This window comes from Schistocerca americana, chromosome 2, assembly GCF_021461395.2.
Source record: "Schistocerca americana isolate TAMUIC-IGC-003095 chromosome 2, iqSchAmer2.1, whole genome shotgun sequence".
Lineage (NCBI taxonomy): Eukaryota > Metazoa > Arthropoda > Insecta > Orthoptera > Acrididae > Schistocerca > Schistocerca americana.
The window spans coordinates 834,915,853-834,936,363 of NC_060120.1; the positions used below are offsets into that span (position 1 = coordinate 834,915,853).

The 20,511-nt window shown below is 38.5% G+C and overlaps 1 protein-coding gene across 1 annotated transcript in view; it reads right to left on the minus strand.

The window, feature by feature from the left end:
- LOC124595510 (mucin-5AC) overlaps positions 1 to 20,511 on the minus strand; it is a 98,435-nt gene that overhangs the window by 70,092 nt on the left and 7,832 nt on the right. Inside the window, 7 exon segments of the mRNA XM_047134273.1 lie at positions 1,794 to 2,732; positions 10,301 to 10,416; positions 10,502 to 10,731; positions 13,708 to 13,810; positions 14,070 to 14,228; positions 14,418 to 14,559; positions 14,685 to 14,776. Of these exon segments, the coding sequence (XP_046990229.1) occupies positions 1,794 to 2,732; positions 10,301 to 10,416; positions 10,502 to 10,731; positions 13,708 to 13,810; positions 14,070 to 14,228; positions 14,418 to 14,559; positions 14,685 to 14,744 (1,749 nt within the window). The 5' untranslated portion in view covers positions 14,745 to 14,776.

The window sequence follows — 20,511 nt, forward strand, 5'->3', positions numbered from 1 at the left end:
GACCCAAGATTTCTGAGTGCTATTAAACACAGAACATTATGACCTGCAACAAGTTTGATAGTAGCTCGGTTCATAGCACAATGTGATTGTATTCCTGCTTTGAATCTCACAAGTAGCATACTTCTTTTTATACTTTTTTAATTCCATGTTTATTAATAAACTGGAATTTTAATTAACAAATACAATATCGAAATTTTTATAGAAATAATGTCTTTATTTATAATCACTACTCGCATTAAAAAGCAATAAAGTAAAGTACAGAAATGCAAAATATCAAACACAAAATCAAATACTTTTTTTATTTCTGGAGACTGGACAGTGTCGATGTATACAATTTTTGTTCATTGACTGGCCCTAGCAAACCTCTCACCATAACACAGTGTTCAAAAGATCACGTCCGTGTTTATATCAGGCCATGATTTTCTCAATGTATAAGCCAGCTTATGCTCAAAAACTGTACTTATTTAGAACGAGAACAATGTACGAATGTCTCGCTACCTGTCCCTTGACAGGTGCTGTGTTCTTTTGTCAATTTCTAGAAATAGTTTGGAAAAAAACTGTAGCGAATGTAATAGTTGCTGCCTCAGCTGACTAAGCCATTTTATGCTCGAGTTGTCTTGGGTTTCATGTGTGCTTTCATTACGTTTTGCAGTTTGCTCTAATTCTGGTACAAATATGTCATGTACATTGAATGAGCACGAAATTTTGGAACCTAAGAGAAAGAATTCAATGAGTCTGGATCAGAAAGAAAGTATCTGAGTGGGAACACACTGAAGATTATTCATATTCAGGTAAGCTGCAGTCTACTACAATTTTTTGTCATTAATATTGTTGCTACAAATACTCTTTCTGTATTAACAATTTAGTTCTGATTTATATCTCTTTATCTCATCTTTTTCATAGATGAATCTCATGAAAAAGCAGCATCCAACCCAAGTTTCGATTTCTTTGGAGAAAACAAGACAATTTACTGAAAAATCAGGTGTGAAAGAAAAATTGGTACTTTCCTGCTTGCAGCATACCACTCTGCACGCCAGAATACTTTAGATTTTTTTTCTATATGCAACCCAATTGTGAGTAAAATTGCTCACGAACCCCTCTCTCACTATTTTAGGATACTTATACTTTCCTTCACCATCATTGTAAAATTTCTAATCTAACAAGGAACTAAAATAAAAAATAAACCTTGAAGCTTATTCTTCTTTAGTGTGTGGTGTACGTATATACGTGCACACACGCACACACACACACACACACACACACACACACACACACACACACACGTGCCGGTAAGACAACAGTATAAATGCCTGGTTTTCTCAGCACTCTTCTTTTTCAAGTTGCTGGACTTCAAAAGCATTTTGCATGTCTGCATCAAATTGTAATTAATCCATGCAATAAGTAATTAAATATAGAAAGATTTTTATTCAAAAAATATGATTCCATATTTCTTAATTAACATTTCAATTTGTTAATTAATACAGCTACTACCAAAATCTGGGCTGGCAACTATATGATTACAATCAAATTATTCTATGTGCTGAGCTACCAACAAACTCATTGAAGGACATAATGTTCTGTACTTCACAGTGCTCAGAAATCTGTTCTTCCAAGGCAGCTCTTTGAGAATTTTTTTTTTTTTTATTACATCATATTGCTTTAGAAACGATGTCCGGGCACACACCATCAAATCTTATAAGTGTGAAGAAAATCAGTGCGTCCAGGTCCATAAATCTCCTTGTCATACACGTAAGAAATGTGCACACAATAACTGTCATACAATCAGAGCTTACCTTATGACTGACATTCTGATGTGGTGTCCCCGTTCTTCCCGTTGTTGCAGCGATCTGTGCATGTGTAACAGGTTTTAGTGGTACTGTTCCTGTAGCACCCGTTGTACCGGAGACAACCACCGGATGTAGCGAAACCACACTAGATGGTGCAACTGCCTGCCCAAGTCGTGCCACACTAGACGCTGCTATGACTGCAGCAGCTGGTGCTACAGCCCTGCTCTGTGAAGGCTGGGCAGTTACTGTGCGTGATGGCGATGGAGCCGGAGCAACCGCAAGTCTCGTGTGGGTGCCGACAGAGCCTGATGCTACTGATGTACGTCCCACCTGTTGTGACTGTTGCTGTTGCGAGGCCTGCTGCTGTGATTGTTGTGTCTGCTGCGGCTGCTGCAGCTGCGAGTGCTGAGACTGCAGCTGTTGTGATGACTGTTGCGACTGTTGCTGTGGCTGGATCTGAGTGCTGACGATTTGCTGACTGGTAACACCTACTCCTGCTGACGATCGACTACCTACAGTACCGGAGTGCGTCGAGGCAACCACAGGCTGTGAAACAGTTTGTTGTGGTAGAGTTACCGGTCGTGTTGCAACACTATTTACACGTGAAGTTGCCTGCTGTCCACTGGAAACCTGACTGGGTGTCACAGGGCCACTTGTCCTCTGTGAAGGAGGAGAAAGCACAGTGGATGTTACCCTCTGTGAGGAATGTGGAACCTGATTTGGTACCCTAACAGTTGTTCCACACACTGTTGTTCCGTGAGAAGCTGCAGATGTGGAAAACTGCACTGCAGATGCCACAACAGTACTATTGCTATAAGCAGCCTGTGTTTGTGTCCGTGTAGTTAGCACTTGTGTTGTACTTGTTGTTCCTGGCACTGAAGATGGTACAGAAGATGGAACTGTGACAGCAGCAGCCTTGAAATAGCTCCCATCAGCAATATGAAGCTGTGAATTGAAACAAATTAATGAAAAATCAGAACAAATTTATCCTGCACTTGAGACTCTTGTGTTATATTTAAGCATTACAGTTTCAATAATTTTTAATATCTTCTGAAATAAACTAAAGCTAGTTAATATGCAATACAGCAGAGGTGGAAGCCAAAACTCTAAACTACATTGTGCACAGACAAAGGAAGTAAAAGAAGAAATCCAACAGGATCTCCGCATATTAAATAGAATGAATGGTAGAGGAGTTTCAGAAAAGATACAAGAACCTTCATCAATAATCTTGCAGCTAATGTGGAAGCAGCGGCTAACAGAGGCGATAACAAGATACTATATAACATCACAAGGAAACTGTCTAATAAGAAATTTGGGAGTGATGTGCCAATCAATAACAAGTAAGGATCACAAATCGAGAAGACGAAGTGCAGAACTGCGACGTTACAGATGACACTAAATCAACTGAATGTGGGCGGGGAGGGATTCCCGCAAGATATGCCAATTAAGGTAGAACCGCCATCGAAAGAATAAATCGCTAGAGCAGTCCAATAAATAAAAAATGGAAAAGCTCCGTGCCTTGACAACATCGGTCCATACTAACTTAAAGTAGATTGCTCTGTAACAGCAGAAATTTTACATACATTCCTGTCAGCCATACGGCTGAATGAAAAAGTACTGAATGATTAGAACAAATGTTTGCTCGTCAAGCTCAAGAAAGGAACCTATCAGTTTGTGATAATTCGAGAGAAATCACCCTCCTGTCAATCCCAAGCAAAATTCTCTCACAAATAATCCTAAACAGGATAAAAGCATATGTAGACAAGAAAATAAGAAGAGAACAAGTGAGATTCAGCGGAGGTCGCTCTTGTGTTGACCAGAAAAACACCTCGAGAATAATAGCTGAACGTTCATATGAATACCAGTCACTGGTTTATACACTGTTTGTGGACTGAAAAGTCCTTTGACAGTATAAAATACGGAGCTCACTGCAAACTTTTGGAATTCCAAAGAAAATAATTGCTTGTCAAGGACATGTATGAGAACTACACATGCCATGTTCAACATCAATGTCTGATTTCAGATCCAATATCAGTGAAAACAGGAGATAAGCAGGCTGCATGCTCTCACCGATAGTATTTAACATAGTACAGAATCTTGTAATGACACAAGCAATGGATAAAGTGTCAGGAATAAAAAAGATCAATGGAACACATCTAGAAGACCTAGACTCTGCACATGACCTTTAAACTGATACCCAAAAAACTAAAGACATGCAGGCAAATGACAACAACACAGCAGAGCTTAAGCTTGGGAGCCAGGTAATAGTAAGTGCGGGTAAGTTTTTCTACCTTGGCAGCATAATTACACCGCATGGTGGTGCAACAGAGGACATTAACAGCTGCACCAACAAACCCAAAGCCACTTTTACAGCTCTCAGTTCTATCTGGAGATTGAAGGAAATAACACTGAGGACCAAACTGCAGATATTTGAAAGTAATGTAAAATCTGTGCTTCTATACGGATGTGAAACATGGAAAGTGACAGCGAAGCTAATCCATAGGCTGCAGACATTCAACAACAAATGTCTGAGCAATATCCTGGGGTTACGGTGGCCAAATGTTGTCTCTAATGAAACACACTGGGAAAGAACCAGCTAGAAGCCAATTGAGTTGCAAATAAGAAGCAGGAAGTGGAGATGGTTAGGACATACACTTAGCAGACCAAATGAACGTATTGCATAGGAAACACTATTGAATCCCACAGGGACGACGGGGACAAGGCAGGCCCAAAATCATGTGGAGACGATCAGTTGAAGCAGAAGGCCAACAGCAAGGAATAGGATGGGAAGAAGTGAAAATACTAGTAGGAGATAGAACAAGATGGCGATCCTTGGTTGCATCCCTTTGCTTCACATAAGGAGCTAAAGGAATTAATAATGAATAAATAAATAATAGTTAATATGGCATTAGCAACAAAGTCATTTGAATATGGAAGACATCACTGAACTAAACAAATTAATTATGAGTGTAAGGTTTCAAAAAAGTAAGCTCAGCCTCTCTCCTGACGAGCAGCTTTATACTTAGTGCACCATGCGCAAATTTACAAAATGATTTACACATTCAGAGAACATCCAACTTTGGTACTATGTAAAAGGCCTTTTAATTTCATAGCAGTTAATCAGCAACAGCAGGCTACATGGAGCTGCAAAAGTTACTGGTTTTGGCAGACCTTGCTTTGTATGATTATTCAGTTCTTCAAGTACAAGAAACAGATATAGTAGGCTGCACCAGAATGGCTACAAGTTTAGACAGCAGTCTCTCTTTTATACCTTACAGCTGCACAGTCATCACATAAATTAGGTATATACACAGGAGATTAAATTGACAGTGTCCAATTATTTTTCATATTAAATGGCTAGCTTGTCCCAGTACATACAAAAATAAAAGAATGGTAATGGAGACATGACGAAATTCTGAAGCGCATTTGTTAAGAGACTGGCCTCAGACTTTAAAGGATAGCAGAGTCTGTCCAGCCATACTGACTCAAGTTTTGCATGGTGTTACCACTTCACTTCAGGCAAATGTCAGGGCAATTCCTTCGGCAAAACCACAGCAGACCACCTGTCCCTTCCTCATCAAGAATGTGTGAATATTCCAATACCAGTACATGACTTATGTCTTTCCTTGTTTTAAGCTGACAAATACTTTATAACTGTAAAATGATCGCTAGATGAATAAATTACTAATATTAATCTACGGCATTACTCACAAAATAAATGTCTTCTCGGGTACAATCAAGGCCACTATCGTTTTCATTTAATGCTGTTGTGTATAATTTGAACTCTCTAATTTCCATTACACTCGTGAATCTGACCCAGCAAAGAAATTAGAAAACTAGACAGCTGACACATGGGAAGGGTAAGCAATCAAGATTATTAGTTTCACATTAGACAATCTCATGAAATGTAGTGAAGAAAAGAAATTTAAATGAACAACAATCCCGTAACTTATGACAACACTCGAAAACAACAGCCTCAGTTAAGAACAGGGTGAAGTGTTTTTTGGAAGGGAGGGAGCAGGGTGGGGGGTTTGAACTGAATAGCACACACTGATTTATACAAGCAACTGCGGGGTACTAGCAAAGTCATTAAAGTATTAGACATACCGAAAATAGAGTTAATTAAACAAAGAAGTGGCAGTATACTAGACTCTTCTAAATATTTCAGTGTTATTTTGCATGAAATAACGTTTAACTATGCGGGAAATAACACGCTTTTCAACAATCATAGCAGAGACTGCTCGGTTTGGAGAGTGGCCAACTGCTACAACATTCATAGGTAATTGATAAATCTACTAAAATATTAAGGGGAAAAAATTATAGTGTGTGGATTCCTTACATTTTTGATTACATGATACATCAATTTACATGAAGACTAAAATTTTACTTAGAATCTGGACAATAAAACTGCTGTTACAGACTGCAAGAAAATGTGTTCCTGAATACAACAGTGCAAACTGAAACTGAACTATTATTCAAATACTAAAGTTCCTAACTGAATGTGCTTTTTAATTTCAAAATCGTAATAGTTATCTTTCCTCATCCTTGCAGCAGGTGCAAGAGGGTCCATCTCAAACTGGAGTCTGAAGAACTCCTGCACCTCCTTTCCAACTTTCTCCAACGTACATCTCTTTCTACCTTTAGGAAGGAATTAACAAATTATTTTTTATGCTGTAACATAACACACTGATTTTAAACATATCTACAGTAGGGAAGGAAAGCTACATCTGTTTTCAAATATGTAATTTCCTGATTTCTGATTTTATGTTTAGTTGACAATGTGGGAACATTAGTTCATCAAATGCACCACAGATATGAACCATATGCATGTCAGTAGACTTTATTAAGCCCACAAGTAGACCTAGTGAAAACAATTGCACTTGCTGCAGACCTTAATTTAAGCTTTTCTGTTCTCTATTGTAGCATCTGGAGATGGCCTTTGAAGGCTGAAACTGATGATAGCATCATAAAAAAGGTGATTGTGTCAAAAATGAAAAATTGTTCCTTACAACAAACAAACAACTGTCTCCGTAAACAAAGTATCATTTTTTTTTCTCAAATATATCTACTGGAGTGGCCATTTCTGCAAAATTCTAACAATTACACGCAATGTTTAGAGTGGTTTCTGGAACCAAAGATAAATACAATCACATAACATTTGCAGTTTAAGTCCCTCTACCAAAATTTCTTAAATGAAGAGGAAGGGAGATAAATACAAGTTTAATGTCCATCAACAAGGTCATTGAGACTGAGATGACTGATGGAGGATGAGGATGGAGAAGGAAAACGACCGTTACCTTTCAAAAGTACCAATCGCGACATGACTGAGGGAAACTGTGTAAACTAGACTCCCACTTAATGCAAATCCAGGGCCTTAACCTTAGTGTCACGTAATTCTGTCATTCACAATGTTACTAACTACATAGTAATAGTACACCATCTCAACTGAAGACATTCAAACAAAATAATACACGATTTCACGTTGGCAGCAACATGAGGTCAGCGGCAACCATAGTTAATCCTCTCCCATATGCACTTCTAGTGTTTCTGTTTTTTCAGCTTACAATATAAACAATAAATTGAATTAACACACTGCTACATTACCTGTTACTGACAGTAAGAAAACTCATGCATATTACACAAAACTGTGCAACTGCTATTAAAAATTTGCCTGGAAATAGCATAAATTGTGCACTTACAAACAAGAATACATTCTCCTGTTTACCCAAAAACTTAATAAAATAAAGTTGATAGCTACATAGCACAAATATTTCCAAATATTCAGGGATGTTCCCACTAAGCCATAGTTTTCATATATGGAAATGTCTCGATCACTATTACTCTTAAAGCCTATTAAGATACATAGAAATTGTTCTCCGCTTAACTTCTGATATTGTTGTGTAATCTCCAAAATATTACATTGGTGCAACTAACTGACATTATCACGTGATGTAGAAAAAACTAAGGTACCAACACAGCATCCTATATATACACACACACACCAGTCTGAGTGGGAAATGCACAAGTGTGAAGGCACCAAATTCAATGCCAGTACTGAAATATTCCTGGTTTGTCAAGGACTGAGCTACCACGCTACCTGCTGGATGACACTGCATTGGCGTGCGCACGCACGCACGCACAAGGCTGTCATTCCTCCCGTGCATTGCCGCCAATCCATCCCAGCTGCCTCTGCTAAACTACAGGTCTGATGATGAGGCAACCTCCCCACCACAGCTGTTCGAATATGTAAGTCACCATTGCTGTGGTCACCATGACCAACATTTACAGTGCTGGAGTCCACACTGTGCTAAGTAGGTAATGTGAAGATCTGTTCAAGATATTTACAGGGTCGCACATTTCAACAGCTTCTTTTATTACATTGTTTCAGTATGAAGAAATCAACGAGAAAATGTTATTACCTTTGTAGGTCACTCTGTGCTCTGTACTGAGACAATTCACAGCCACAGCATACATAATCTATGTTCAACCCATCTGTATTCCACAGTACAACAATTCTGCCCATTGTAAGACTTCTTATAGCTACAGGGAATTTATCAGTCACAGAAATTCTCAAACCAAAATTATCTTTAGCAGTGCCTAGTAGAGCTCCACGCTTCTTTGGCAGATAGAAAATGCATTTAAGTCATATTTCTTCACTACTCTCCCCGTTTTCAAAGATGCACTGCTGACATATGGCAGCAAGACGCCCACTCCTTTCTGTTATTCACTTTTCTGTAGCACCCAGCACATTGTCTGACATGCACTAGTTGCAAGGCACAGCAAATTGAGAGGGTATGTAATGCTATGCCAGTGATTACAAAACTGAGTCAAATTTAATGCATGCACCGATTCAGTTGAGATAGATATCAAAAGCCACTGTATCCTCTTCTGAGGAAAGCTCGCCCACAACTCGTTTGCTCATAACTGTTGTAACTGATCTTCGATAGCCTGGACCTGCACTGGGACGGAGTCGACATCCGAGCTGGTCTCTCACGCTCTTTTGGGGACAGATCTGGGGATCTCATTCGCCATAAGCATGCGACAACATCACAAAGGGAGTTCATAGGCATGTGCTTGTGGGAACGGGCACCATCCTATTAAAAATGTCCCCACAACACTGTCGCAAGAGAGAGAATACATGAAGAGACAGAATGTCCATGACGCACCGCTGTGCTGCCAGGATTTCCTTCAACTACTGCCAGATAAGATCTGAAGGCACATCTAATGGTTCTTCACCATACCACGACCTTAGAAGTAATATCACTGTTCCTTTCCACAATACTGGAAGAATGAGCTCTCCCCCAACGTCACCTCCACACTCATCGAGAGTAGTCCAGAAGTATGATTTGTCACTGAACATAAAGAGACGCCATTCGTCAGCAGTCCATGCTCCCCAGTCATGGTACCAGTCCAAATGAATTACTGTGTGTTGTGGCATTAGTGGCACCCAACACAGTGGACAGTTATTCCCTAGATTGGCTGACACTATTCTCCACAGGTGCAGGTTGACATACTGTTACAGGGACTCCATTACTTGTTCTCAGATGGCAGACACAAATGTGAAGGGGTTACAATATGCTTAGTGCACAATACTGCAATTCTCCCTTCTAGTGGTCAGACATGGCCAACCAGAACCCTGATGAGTTCACCTGCACTCATGTTCCTGTGCAGTCCAACATCACGCCACAGTCACATCTGAATGTCTGGATAGTGCACGATTCGACCAGCTGGGCAAACGGAGACCCACAGTGAGATCCCTTTCAATCTCTGTCAGGTGCTCATAATGCTACCTCTCAGAACTACGTGGCACCTTTGTGTCCTTCAAAGAAATCATACAACAACTGACACTATGCCCCTTATGTAACCTACCAGGCTTGGGAAAACACAAAAACATCACTAATACACACTGACGGCTGTTCTACGTGTCACAGAGAATCGCAATTCCAATCATCTACATATTTGCCCACTGTACGTAAATGTACGAAGTTAAACTGACATCTGACCAAGTCTTCTGGGTGCTTCCCTTTTTCAGACAAGCAATGTAATCTGTCATGAAAGCCTTAAGTAACACTTAGTATTAAGACATGGTTGATTGTATTTTCTAAGACAATTAGATTTTCCAGTCAGATTGTCACACTTTTACAGTGTCAACTAGATGTTATTTTATCATATGAGACTGAGCACAAGTCTGATGCAAAATGGATAGAAGAGGAAATTAGTTGTCATTTTTGAAGAAAGCATCCTGCCATTTGTCTTAACTGATTTGATAAACATATCCAGATGGTCATGTCAGGATCTGAATCCAACACCACCTGAATGGGAAATCACTGTCTCAACAACTGCTTTAATTCTTGCAGTAACGTCGAAATCTACCCACATTTCAACTCTGAGAAGAAAGTTTTATAGCACTTACTTGCTGAAAGAAAAGGCCACATGCACTTTTTATGCTGCTATACAATGAATAAAACCATTTGTACTATCACGACTACCAAACAAACATTTCCAGACCTTACCTGGGTTCCTGCCTGAGATACAGTTAATGGTTTCTGACCCGCTGTCTGCAAGATCTGCGGACGTGGTGATTCTGCCTGTGTCCTATTACCTGGAGGTGCAACAGGTCTGGTAGTAACTGTAAACAAAAATAATTTAAGTTGTTTCGAAAGTTTGATATTAGACACAATAATAACGTTTCCAAGTTGGTGTGTTTGTGTTACCTGTAACAGATGTCTGACGACCTTGTGTGTATGTAGGTATAGTTGTAATTGAAGATGCCCTCGTGGTTGTTAGCAGTGGTCGAGGTGACACTGATTTCGGTGTTGTTATGGTAGTTGTCTGAACAGTAGTCCCACCAAGCCACATTGTACCAGTCACCACTGAAGCTGCAGGACTACCAGCTCTTGTAACTAATGAGCCAGGGTTCATTGCTCTGATTCCTGAAACAAAACTGCAAAGAAATGGTGTCAGAAAATTCCACATTGTGATGTTAGTAATTGCCAATATAGTCTTGTGTGATGTTCCCTGTTAGGTGTTATGGCCTTTATATTAAAAATAGCGAGTAACGCGCAAAACAGTTAATTTGTTTCTTGCTGTTAAAGGAATTAACGGCCTCTTTTTACAGGTGTGCTCCGAACATGAGAGCATTTTTTCAGGACCAACAACAAAATGGAAGAAGAAATTGAGCTGCTGTTTGATGAAGAAACCATTGTGTAATTCACCTACAAAGTGATTTAGGAAAGCTATGAAATAATAAACTAGCATAATCTCTGCTCTAATAAAATTCTGGTATTTCACCAATATACTCATCATCCAACCCAATATCACAGCACAGCAATGAGAAAGAAGAAATATGCAATTCACACAACTGCAAATAGAACATTCCACAGACAGACACCACTGTTTAACAAGTCGAGCACCTTCTACACAAACCCAACATAAACAAAATTGCATGTTACCAACCAGATTCAAACCAATCAGCTTTTGGGATTTGGTGGTAGCTTTCCTTTGCACCTTAAATCTTTTGAACTCTGAAATTACCAAAATATCGATCTTTACTAACTGCCATATGGTTATAACAAGAAAATTCTGATGTTACTTTTCTCGTGAAGATACTGGCTGTCACTGACTGTGACCATTTCTGAGTTGTTGTTGTTGTTGTTGTTGTTGTTGTTGTGGTCTTCAGTCCTGAGATTGGTTTGATGCAGCTCTCCATGCTCCTCTATCCTGTGCAAGCTTCTTCGTCTCCCAGTACCTACTGCAGCCTACATCCTTCTGGATCTGCTTAGTGTATTCATCTCTTTGTCTCCCTCTATGATTTTTACCCTCCACGCTGCCCTCCAATACTAAATTGGTGGTCCCTAGATGTCTCAGAACATGTCCTACCAACCGATCCCTTCTTCTAGTTAAGTTGTGCCACATACTCCTCTTTTCCCGAATTCTATTCAATACCTCCTCATTAGATATGTGATCTACCCATCTAATCTTCAGCATTCTTCTGTAGCACCACATTTCAAAAGCTTCTATTCTCTTCTTGTCTAAACTATTTATCGTCCACGTTTCACTTCCATACATGGCTATACTCCATACAAATACTTTCAGAAACGACTTCCTGACACTTAAATCTACACTCTTGTGTTAACGAATTTTTCTTCTTCAGAAACGCTTTCCTTGCCATTGCCAGTCTACATTTTATATCCTCTCTACTTCGACCATCAACAGTTATTTTGTTCCCCAAATAGAAAAACTCCTTTACTACTTTAAGTGTCTCATTTCCTAATCTAATTCCCTCAGCATCACCCGACTTAATTCGACTACATTCCATTATCCTCATTTTGCTTTTGTTGATGTTCATCTTATACCCTCTTTTCAAAACACTGTCCATTCCGTTCAACTGCTCTTCCAAGTCCTTTGCTGTCTCTGACAGAATTACAATGTCATCGGTGAACCTCAAAGTTTTTATTTCTTCTCCCATGGATTTTAATACCTACTCCGAACTTCTCTTTTGTTTCCTTTATTGCTTGCTCAATATATACAGATTGAATAACATCGGGGAGAGGCTACAACCCTGTCTCACTCCCTTCCCAACCACTGCTTCCCTTTCATACCCCTCAACTCTTATAACTGCCATCTGCTTTCTGTACAAATTGTAAATAGCCTTTCACTCCCTGTATTTTACCCTCGCCACCTTCAGAATTTGAAAGAGAGTATTCCAAGCAACATTGTAAAAAGCTTTCTCTAAGTCTACAAATGCTAGAAACGTAGGGTTGCCTTTCCTTAATCTTTCTTCTAAGATAAGTCGTAAGGTCAGTATTGCCTCACATGTTCCAATATTTCTACGGAATCCAAACTGATCTTCCCCGAGGTCGGCTTCTATCAGTTTTTCTATTCGTCTGTAAAGAATTCGCGTTAGTATTTTGCAGCTGTGACTTATTAAACTGATTGTTCGGTAATTTTCACATCTGTCAACACCTGCTTTCTTTGGGATTGGAATTATTATATTCTTCTTGAAGTCTGAGGGTACTTTGCCTGTTTCATACATCTTGCTCACCAGATGGTAGAGTTTCGTCAGGACTGGCTCTCCCAAGGCTGTCAGTAGTTCTAATGGAATGTTGTCTACTCCGGGGGCCTTGTTTCGACTCAGGTCTTTCAGTGCTCTGTCAAACTCTTCACGCAGTATCGTATCTCCCATTTCATCTTCATCTACATCTTCTTCCATTTCCATAATATTGTCCTCATGTACATCGCCCTTGTATAGACCCTCTATATACTCCTTCCACCTTTCTGCTTTCCCTTCTTTGCTTAGAACTGGGTTTCCATCTGAGCTCTTGATATTCATACAAGTGGTTCTCTTTTCTCCAAAGGTCTCTAATTCTCCTATACGCAGTATCTATCTTACCATTTCTGAGTTAAAAAAGGGGAAAAAAATGGAGAAAAGTAACTGGTACGAGAATAACAATTATTGAAAAGCTGGGTTCTAAATGAACAAATAATGTGTGAGAAGTTCTATGGCAAAAATACCTGTATCATGTTTCAGAGAAAATCGCAACTCACGTGCAGTCATGGTACTTAGAGCCAGTACTGCTTCAAAAAAATGAAACCAATTATTTGTTACTTCTGAACAATTCATAACAGAAAAAATACATTTTTAAATTATTTTACAGCACACAGTAGCTACCTGCAGCAACAATTTTGCACATGTGACACGCCCCCATACACCTTTTCTCCTTTTCATGGTGGTATCCCATTGCATACTAATAAAATAGGTTTTCTTGTCCTATTCAGCTCGAGTGCAACAATATAATACCCATGTCACTGCTTTCAGAAAAACTGATTTTTTAAAATTTTCGCGGTATTTTATACTAAAGTTCTCTGTACAAAATGAAAGAACTTGAGAGTTTTACCAGGCTATATACTTTGGATATACCTTGTTGAATGGGTTGAACCAGCTGTCTGCAGTGTAGTAGCTCTTACTATTGGCGTAGCCACTGCAGAACGAGGTGCTGCAATGTTAGCCACAGCTGCAGCTCCTAAAAACAAAACAGTATTTTCTTTTACACTGATTCAGCATAGTGTACTTTCAGAATAATAATCTGAGATCAGTATTCAAGATTTTACTCCTGCTGTGAAGAGACACTGAACAATGCCTGAACAGCCATCGACCCATGATTCTTCTTTAAATATATATGTACACTGTATTCGCAAGGATCACTAATTAAACAGACAATCTTAAACACTTCCCACGAAGATACCGACTCAGAAATACCTGAACAAGAAATAACGTATTACCTCGGGGGACATGATACGACGCTGTTGTAGCATTTACAGCCACAGCAGATGCCACTGTCACATGGGGACGAGGACTCATCATGGAGGATGCACTTTGCGTGAGTGTGATAGTATTATTGGCCGAACATGTTGTCACCACGTTAGTCCGAGGTACACTCACTGAAATCAGTTTACAGAGAATCAGAGAAAGAATAAGGTATAGAACAAAGGATGCATACACATAATGTTTTATTATTGTCACAAATTGTGAACAAACTCAGGATTTTTTGTTAATTTTGGTACATACTTAAATTAGCAAAAATTACAATCAATCACATTTTAGTGCAAATACAAAAATAAACTTTTCACCTTGTTTTAAGGTCCCCTGTGTCGCCTGACCAATTAGTGATGAATTTGCTGAATGTGCTATAGAGGTTCCGGAAGTCAGAACCCTCGTCTGGGCATGACCAACAGCTGAAGTAATAGTACGGAGCTGGCCAGTCGTCTGAGACTATAGAAAATTATAAGATTACACTTCTGAATTATAATGTGCTTCACAAAATACTACTTTTTTTATTTGATAATATTCAAGAGAAAATATTTTCAGTGGTAATGGCTTAAACAGATTGTACTCACAGTTGGGTTCGCCCTCACCGTTTCCATTGACTTCATCACTGGTTTTGAGAGCAAGTCCATTAAGAGAACTTAGTACTGTTATGATTTACATCCTGCATAGAGGAAGACAAGCCTATGTATAACACATACAAACACAAAAGTACTCTTACTATGCAATTATAATTAAGCTTTATAACAAGATCAGGTTACAACTAAAACAGCAGGAAAGATTAATATGACACTATGATGTTAAGAGTGCACACTGTCATTAAAATCTCCCATATTTCACCTAAACAAACTTTTTAAACTCAGTAATTACCCTACATCAAATCTAGTCTGCGAAACTATTATTAGAGGATCAAATTTTAAGAAACTGAAACAGCTCCACAGTCATGAAGGATACAACAATATTTACTGGGAAACAAATGGTTAATACCCAACTTGTGAATGCAACAGATGAGATTCCACTTGAAGAAAGACACACAATTCCACAGACCAAGGAAAGCAAAAGTAGCAAATGATGTTCTAACAGAAAAAATTCAACCTGTCACACTATTTTATTGAAAAAAATAGGCAGAGCTTCAGTCAGTTCAAGGAACTTATAGAAATTACTCAGTAGGTCTCAAGAAAATTGGAAACAAATTACTATATATAAATCAATTATCTAAATTCCCATCAACGCACGTAGCAGCGAGAACTTCCAATCTAACTTTCGAGCATGTTACAGTGTGTTACAATGCAACAAAACATTTCTATTAGAACTTTCATACACCACTTGGTTACAATATTTAGCCAGTTGGCTCTTACAGAGACATACACATTGCTGAAATAGGAATTTGACAGAAAACAGTACATGCAAATCATCACAACTACTTAGGGCAGAGGGTAAGAGGGAGGGGGGGGGGAGGGTTAACAAAATAATAATAATAATATAAAAGCTAACTGGTAGACTAAGAACCTGAAAAGCAAAAGACATCCATTCTTCCTGACATAAATAAAACTCCAGCCAAATGGAACTAACAGAGAATACAGAAAAGATACAAACGGCAGCATGAATGGTCACAAGCTACACTTCCTCACAGGAAAGCATTACACAAATGCTGTAAACCTCAACTGGCAGATGACTGAAAATAAGGTGTCAACGGCTACCTACAAAATTTCAAGAACCAACTTTAAAATGGGGCACTTAGGAATATACTAGCCCCTTCTAAATTGCTCCCAAAGGGGCAGTGAAGACAAGATTAGTGCAATTCCACCAATTAAGCAATCATTCTTTCTGCGCTCCATACTCAAATGGAAAGTGAAGGAACCTAATGTGTGGTGCAACAGTAAGTACCCTCTGATATACAATTCAAGGTGGTTTGCAGAGTATGACTGTAGTTATATGTAAGTGAAAGTACCTTACATGGTTTGTGGATGACAGAGGTAAGGACATGAACTAATTTTATATATACTTAACAAGAAGAACCTGTGACTTCTACACATTCAGAAACAAATTCCTTTGAAAGAAATTTGAAGTGAACGATTAAAAATACAAGAGTTCAGAGATCAAAATCAGCAATGCAATACACTACGAAAAAAAGAAGAGGAAAAGACTTTGTTGATCAGACAAGTCCAGAAAATGCCATAACACAGTTAGCAGTGCAAACCAGTGGGAAACAGACAAACTATTAATTCACAGAAAGAAGAGAAATCAGAAAATTAAAAACCGTACAATGCATAAAAAATCCATTTCAAATGGATGCACATTTAATGTAAGTTTCAAGTTACAAATAAACTTTGAGGATTATGTGAATATAAAAGTACTTATCACATTTAAAAAAAAATTGTTTGTGATTAACATACTTTTTGAATTATCGATTAACAACTTACATCAAAAAGTATTTTCGTATAAAAATGGGAGGAGGGGGAAGGGGGGGGGGGGGGGGGGGGGGGGACGGCCAGGACTTATTGTTTTAAACATGAAGCACATACTGAGAATAAATGACAAAATGATTTCTCTACATTTTTAAAATGAAAATCCTTTCTTTTTGTTCAGAATGTACATTTCACACAATCCATTCCCCGTAACACCCCTTTTTATTTTGGCTTAACAACATTTAGTTTTTTGTGCAAAATATTAAACTGCTGTTACAGCAAACCCAAGGTTCACAGTGAAATACGATTTCAACCATTATGAACGAAATTTCATTACTCTGTTGCACTGGAGTGGTGGTATTGCCACCAAGGAACATAACCTGGAGGAAACTTAGGCATAGCATTTATTGTAAACATTAATATAAAAAAAACATTTAACAGAGACTGAATAAATCTCAGTAGCAACAACATCAGTTTTAAAAGTAAAGGGGAGACAAATCAGATCTATGTTCAAGTTGCTCACATTCTGATAGTGGCACAGAAGGCCTCTGTTAAAAATTACAACTGATATATGAAAGTAACTCCCACTACCTGATGACAATCATCACTTAATGTAATATCATGATAAAATACAAATAACAATTCTTCAGTGGACAAACTTTGGGTATGATACCATTTTAACACAATTTACCAAAAATGAACATGTTTGTTCTTAACAAACACAGACTTTCAGCATCACGTTAAAAAATGTGGGATTTTAAGAGCTGAATGGAACTAAAACATATACTGACTACATTTTACCACACAATAAACATATTATGCTTAATTTGACAGTAGAAATCCACTTTGTAATACTTTTTGGTATCAAGTATGTTGACAAAAGCCTTGAGTATTGGTTTATTTAGGACATTTTTGAAATGCTCGACTCAAGCCAGCAGTAAGAGCACTGCGTAAAGCACGGAGTGCACAGCTTGGAGAATCCTTTTTAAAGATCTTTTAATTCTGACACAAATTTCCCAATACATTTACTCCTTAATGGTTTTTGTTATTGGCAATAAGAATTTGTTTCAGCTGAATCACCATCAGCAGCAGCAGGAGCACAACAATTTACAACCGCTGGTTAGGTACAACGTCCACATAAGCTGCTTCATTTCCCCTATCTCCTACCACTGCTCAGCTACCACAGTGTTCCAGTACTCCAAATACTCTCCTCCACTCTTTTCAACCATTTGTCCCTCGGTCTTTTGCCTTGGAGCAGCGAGTCATGCATCTTCCTTCATATTCATCACATATTCTCTTCTGTCCTTCCCACACTAGCCTTGTTGATCCTACCCACTCTTTCAAGGTTACATCCCTTACTATCTCCTTGATTTCTTCATTTATTATTCTTTCAAATGTTGTTGAAGCTACTATGCTTGTATGAAATTTCATTTCACATTCTTGTTTCTTGCTTAAAGCCTTTTCTTAATTGTCCAGTTTCCAGCATCATAGGTCTGGACAAGCCCATAGTAGGACTTATATACTATTCACATGGTACTCTGTGGAACACCTTGGTTCTACAATAATCTCCCGACAACCCCCCTTCCTCTCTCCTCCCCCCCCCCCCCCCCCACTATTACTACTGCTTGCTACTATTCTTCAATGACGTACTTATTATTTCTTCTTCCACTTTTTTCCAATACACATCCGAAATAACTGAAGTTACAGAGTTCGACCATTTTCTTTCTGCCACAAATACTGGGACAGTCTTCATCATCTTACTGGTCACAAGCATGAGCTCATTTTTCCTCATACTAATTTCCACATCATATAGTCCTACCGTCTCTGCCCAAGCCTTTAATTACGGCTGAACTTAATCTTTCTATTCCCCCAGATTGGTTGGTTTGGGACATAAAGGAACCAAACAACAGGGCCATCATTCCCTATTCCCCAGATCATCAGGTTGTCATCAAAGATCATTAACTTATTTTGATCTGCAACACTTTGTCAGCTTGTGGGTTATGTTATCCATGACAGCTGTGAAAACTAAGGGTTAAAATTCATTTTGTTTTATATTACTTCTACTACTGACATCTGATCTACACCCAGTACCTTTCTTTCTTTGATACTGCCCACTGCTGATTCCATGCAGCCCATGTCAGTTCCTTTTCAGTTTCTTTTCTTTGGTTGTTATGGATCTTTTCATTACACCTCTTTTCCTCAGCTATCAGCTATCCCATTTCGAGGTAAAAGGTCTTTACACATCACTTTCAATTTCTTATCATCATTTATCATCTTCCACTGACATCCAGTACAGTAGGGTTTTCACTCACACCTTTCTTCTTTCCCTTCAACAAGCTATACAGTACTTTTTTTCATTCCTTTTTCTCTTTTCCTCCATAACTTCTTCCCTCCCTCCTCCCCCCGCCCATTTCCTTCACTCTTCTGCTCATCTCATCCTTTGCTGACTCATGGTATCTGCTTTCATATTTAAATGTCGCTGGTTCTTTAACCTCTGATACTGTAGCTTCAACAATAGTTGTCTTTAACTTCCATTCCTCTTATGGTTGCACCAATAGGTATCTCATTCCCTATAATTTTTGATACTTTTCTCAATTTTTTTTCCTCTTTCTGTTTCCAGTTGCTTTGTTTTTCTCTCCTCTCTTTGTGTGCTCCTTCATTCTCCCCTGGCTCTAAGAATCATTACTAGCAGTGAGTGGTCACTTAAGATTCTGAGTTCTCATCTTTAAATCAGCGAGTCATTATTTGGTTCCCTGTTAAAGACAGTAGAATGCACAACAGATTTCCTTTCCTAATTACAGTCATTACATGTTGCCTTACTTCCTTCTTCTTTGTTGTGCAAGAAATTTCCAGTCAATCCATTTCTCTCATTTCCACTACCCTAGCCTTTTCATAAACTCTTCATATCTACTTCTTGCTGTACCACTGTGGACCATACAGCTGTGACTGCAGTTACAATTCAAATTCCTCTTTTTTCTACAGTTGGCTGCAATCTACTTGCTGAGCTGCAGTATCTCAAAACTCCTTTCCACTGATACTTTAACGTTCATCCTCCTGTCATTTATTTCTTTCCTTATCTCGTACGTCCATTTCACAAGACTACCCTCACTTCTCTCGGAAAATCCATTATAATCAGAAGCCACTCATCAGCTCTTATTTTCTTTGTTGCCTCCATTTCATATCTCCCCATCCAACAAAGCAATAAATTGGGAATTCAAAAGAAAACTAGAAACCTACTTCACCACCCACTCTTCCTACAAATTATCTGAATATCTAGATTCAAAACTGAAAATTTCTATAACCTATGTGGAACTTAGGTGTACAGTTGCATGTTAAATAGGAAGCTACTGTAAAAAAGCCTCAATACTTACAAACGTTGGTAAATGCTGTATCTGAAAAATTGCCTTGTAACCAACACATCATCTGCCGTTAAAGATAACTGATGAGGCAGTAGGTTTTCTCAGTGTAGCAGCTTTCTTTAATTTACTTAGTGAACATTAAAGTGGCATAAGCATGGACAGCACCAAGCAGTTTAGAGATGGATTATGTAAATAAAAATGCAATCCTTCACTTGCTCGAAATCTTAACTCACCTAAAGTTATTCAATGACTGCTCTGAACTTTTGTTAACATTGCATTCAAACATCTGCGTGTTTTTATACATGTACTGGAGTGTCATCTGTTGAATTTAACAGCAACCTAAGGAATACTAAACATTGCTTGCCCAACAGTGTGCTTCTTGACAGAGCCGCAGTTTCATTTTCTTTCCCACAGTCAATTTTAACTACAGCTGCTGGGAACTGGAAATAATAATCCAAGTTGTTTCTCTGGTATACATTCTTTCTCGTTACAAATAGTTTTAAACAAATACTGTACATACAACTAAGTGGTGTTTCTTCCTCAGTCAGTTTTCATAGAAAACAGGGAAGTTATATTTATGGCTTATCAGATTACAATTACAACACTACTACATCCTATACTTGGTAATCCTA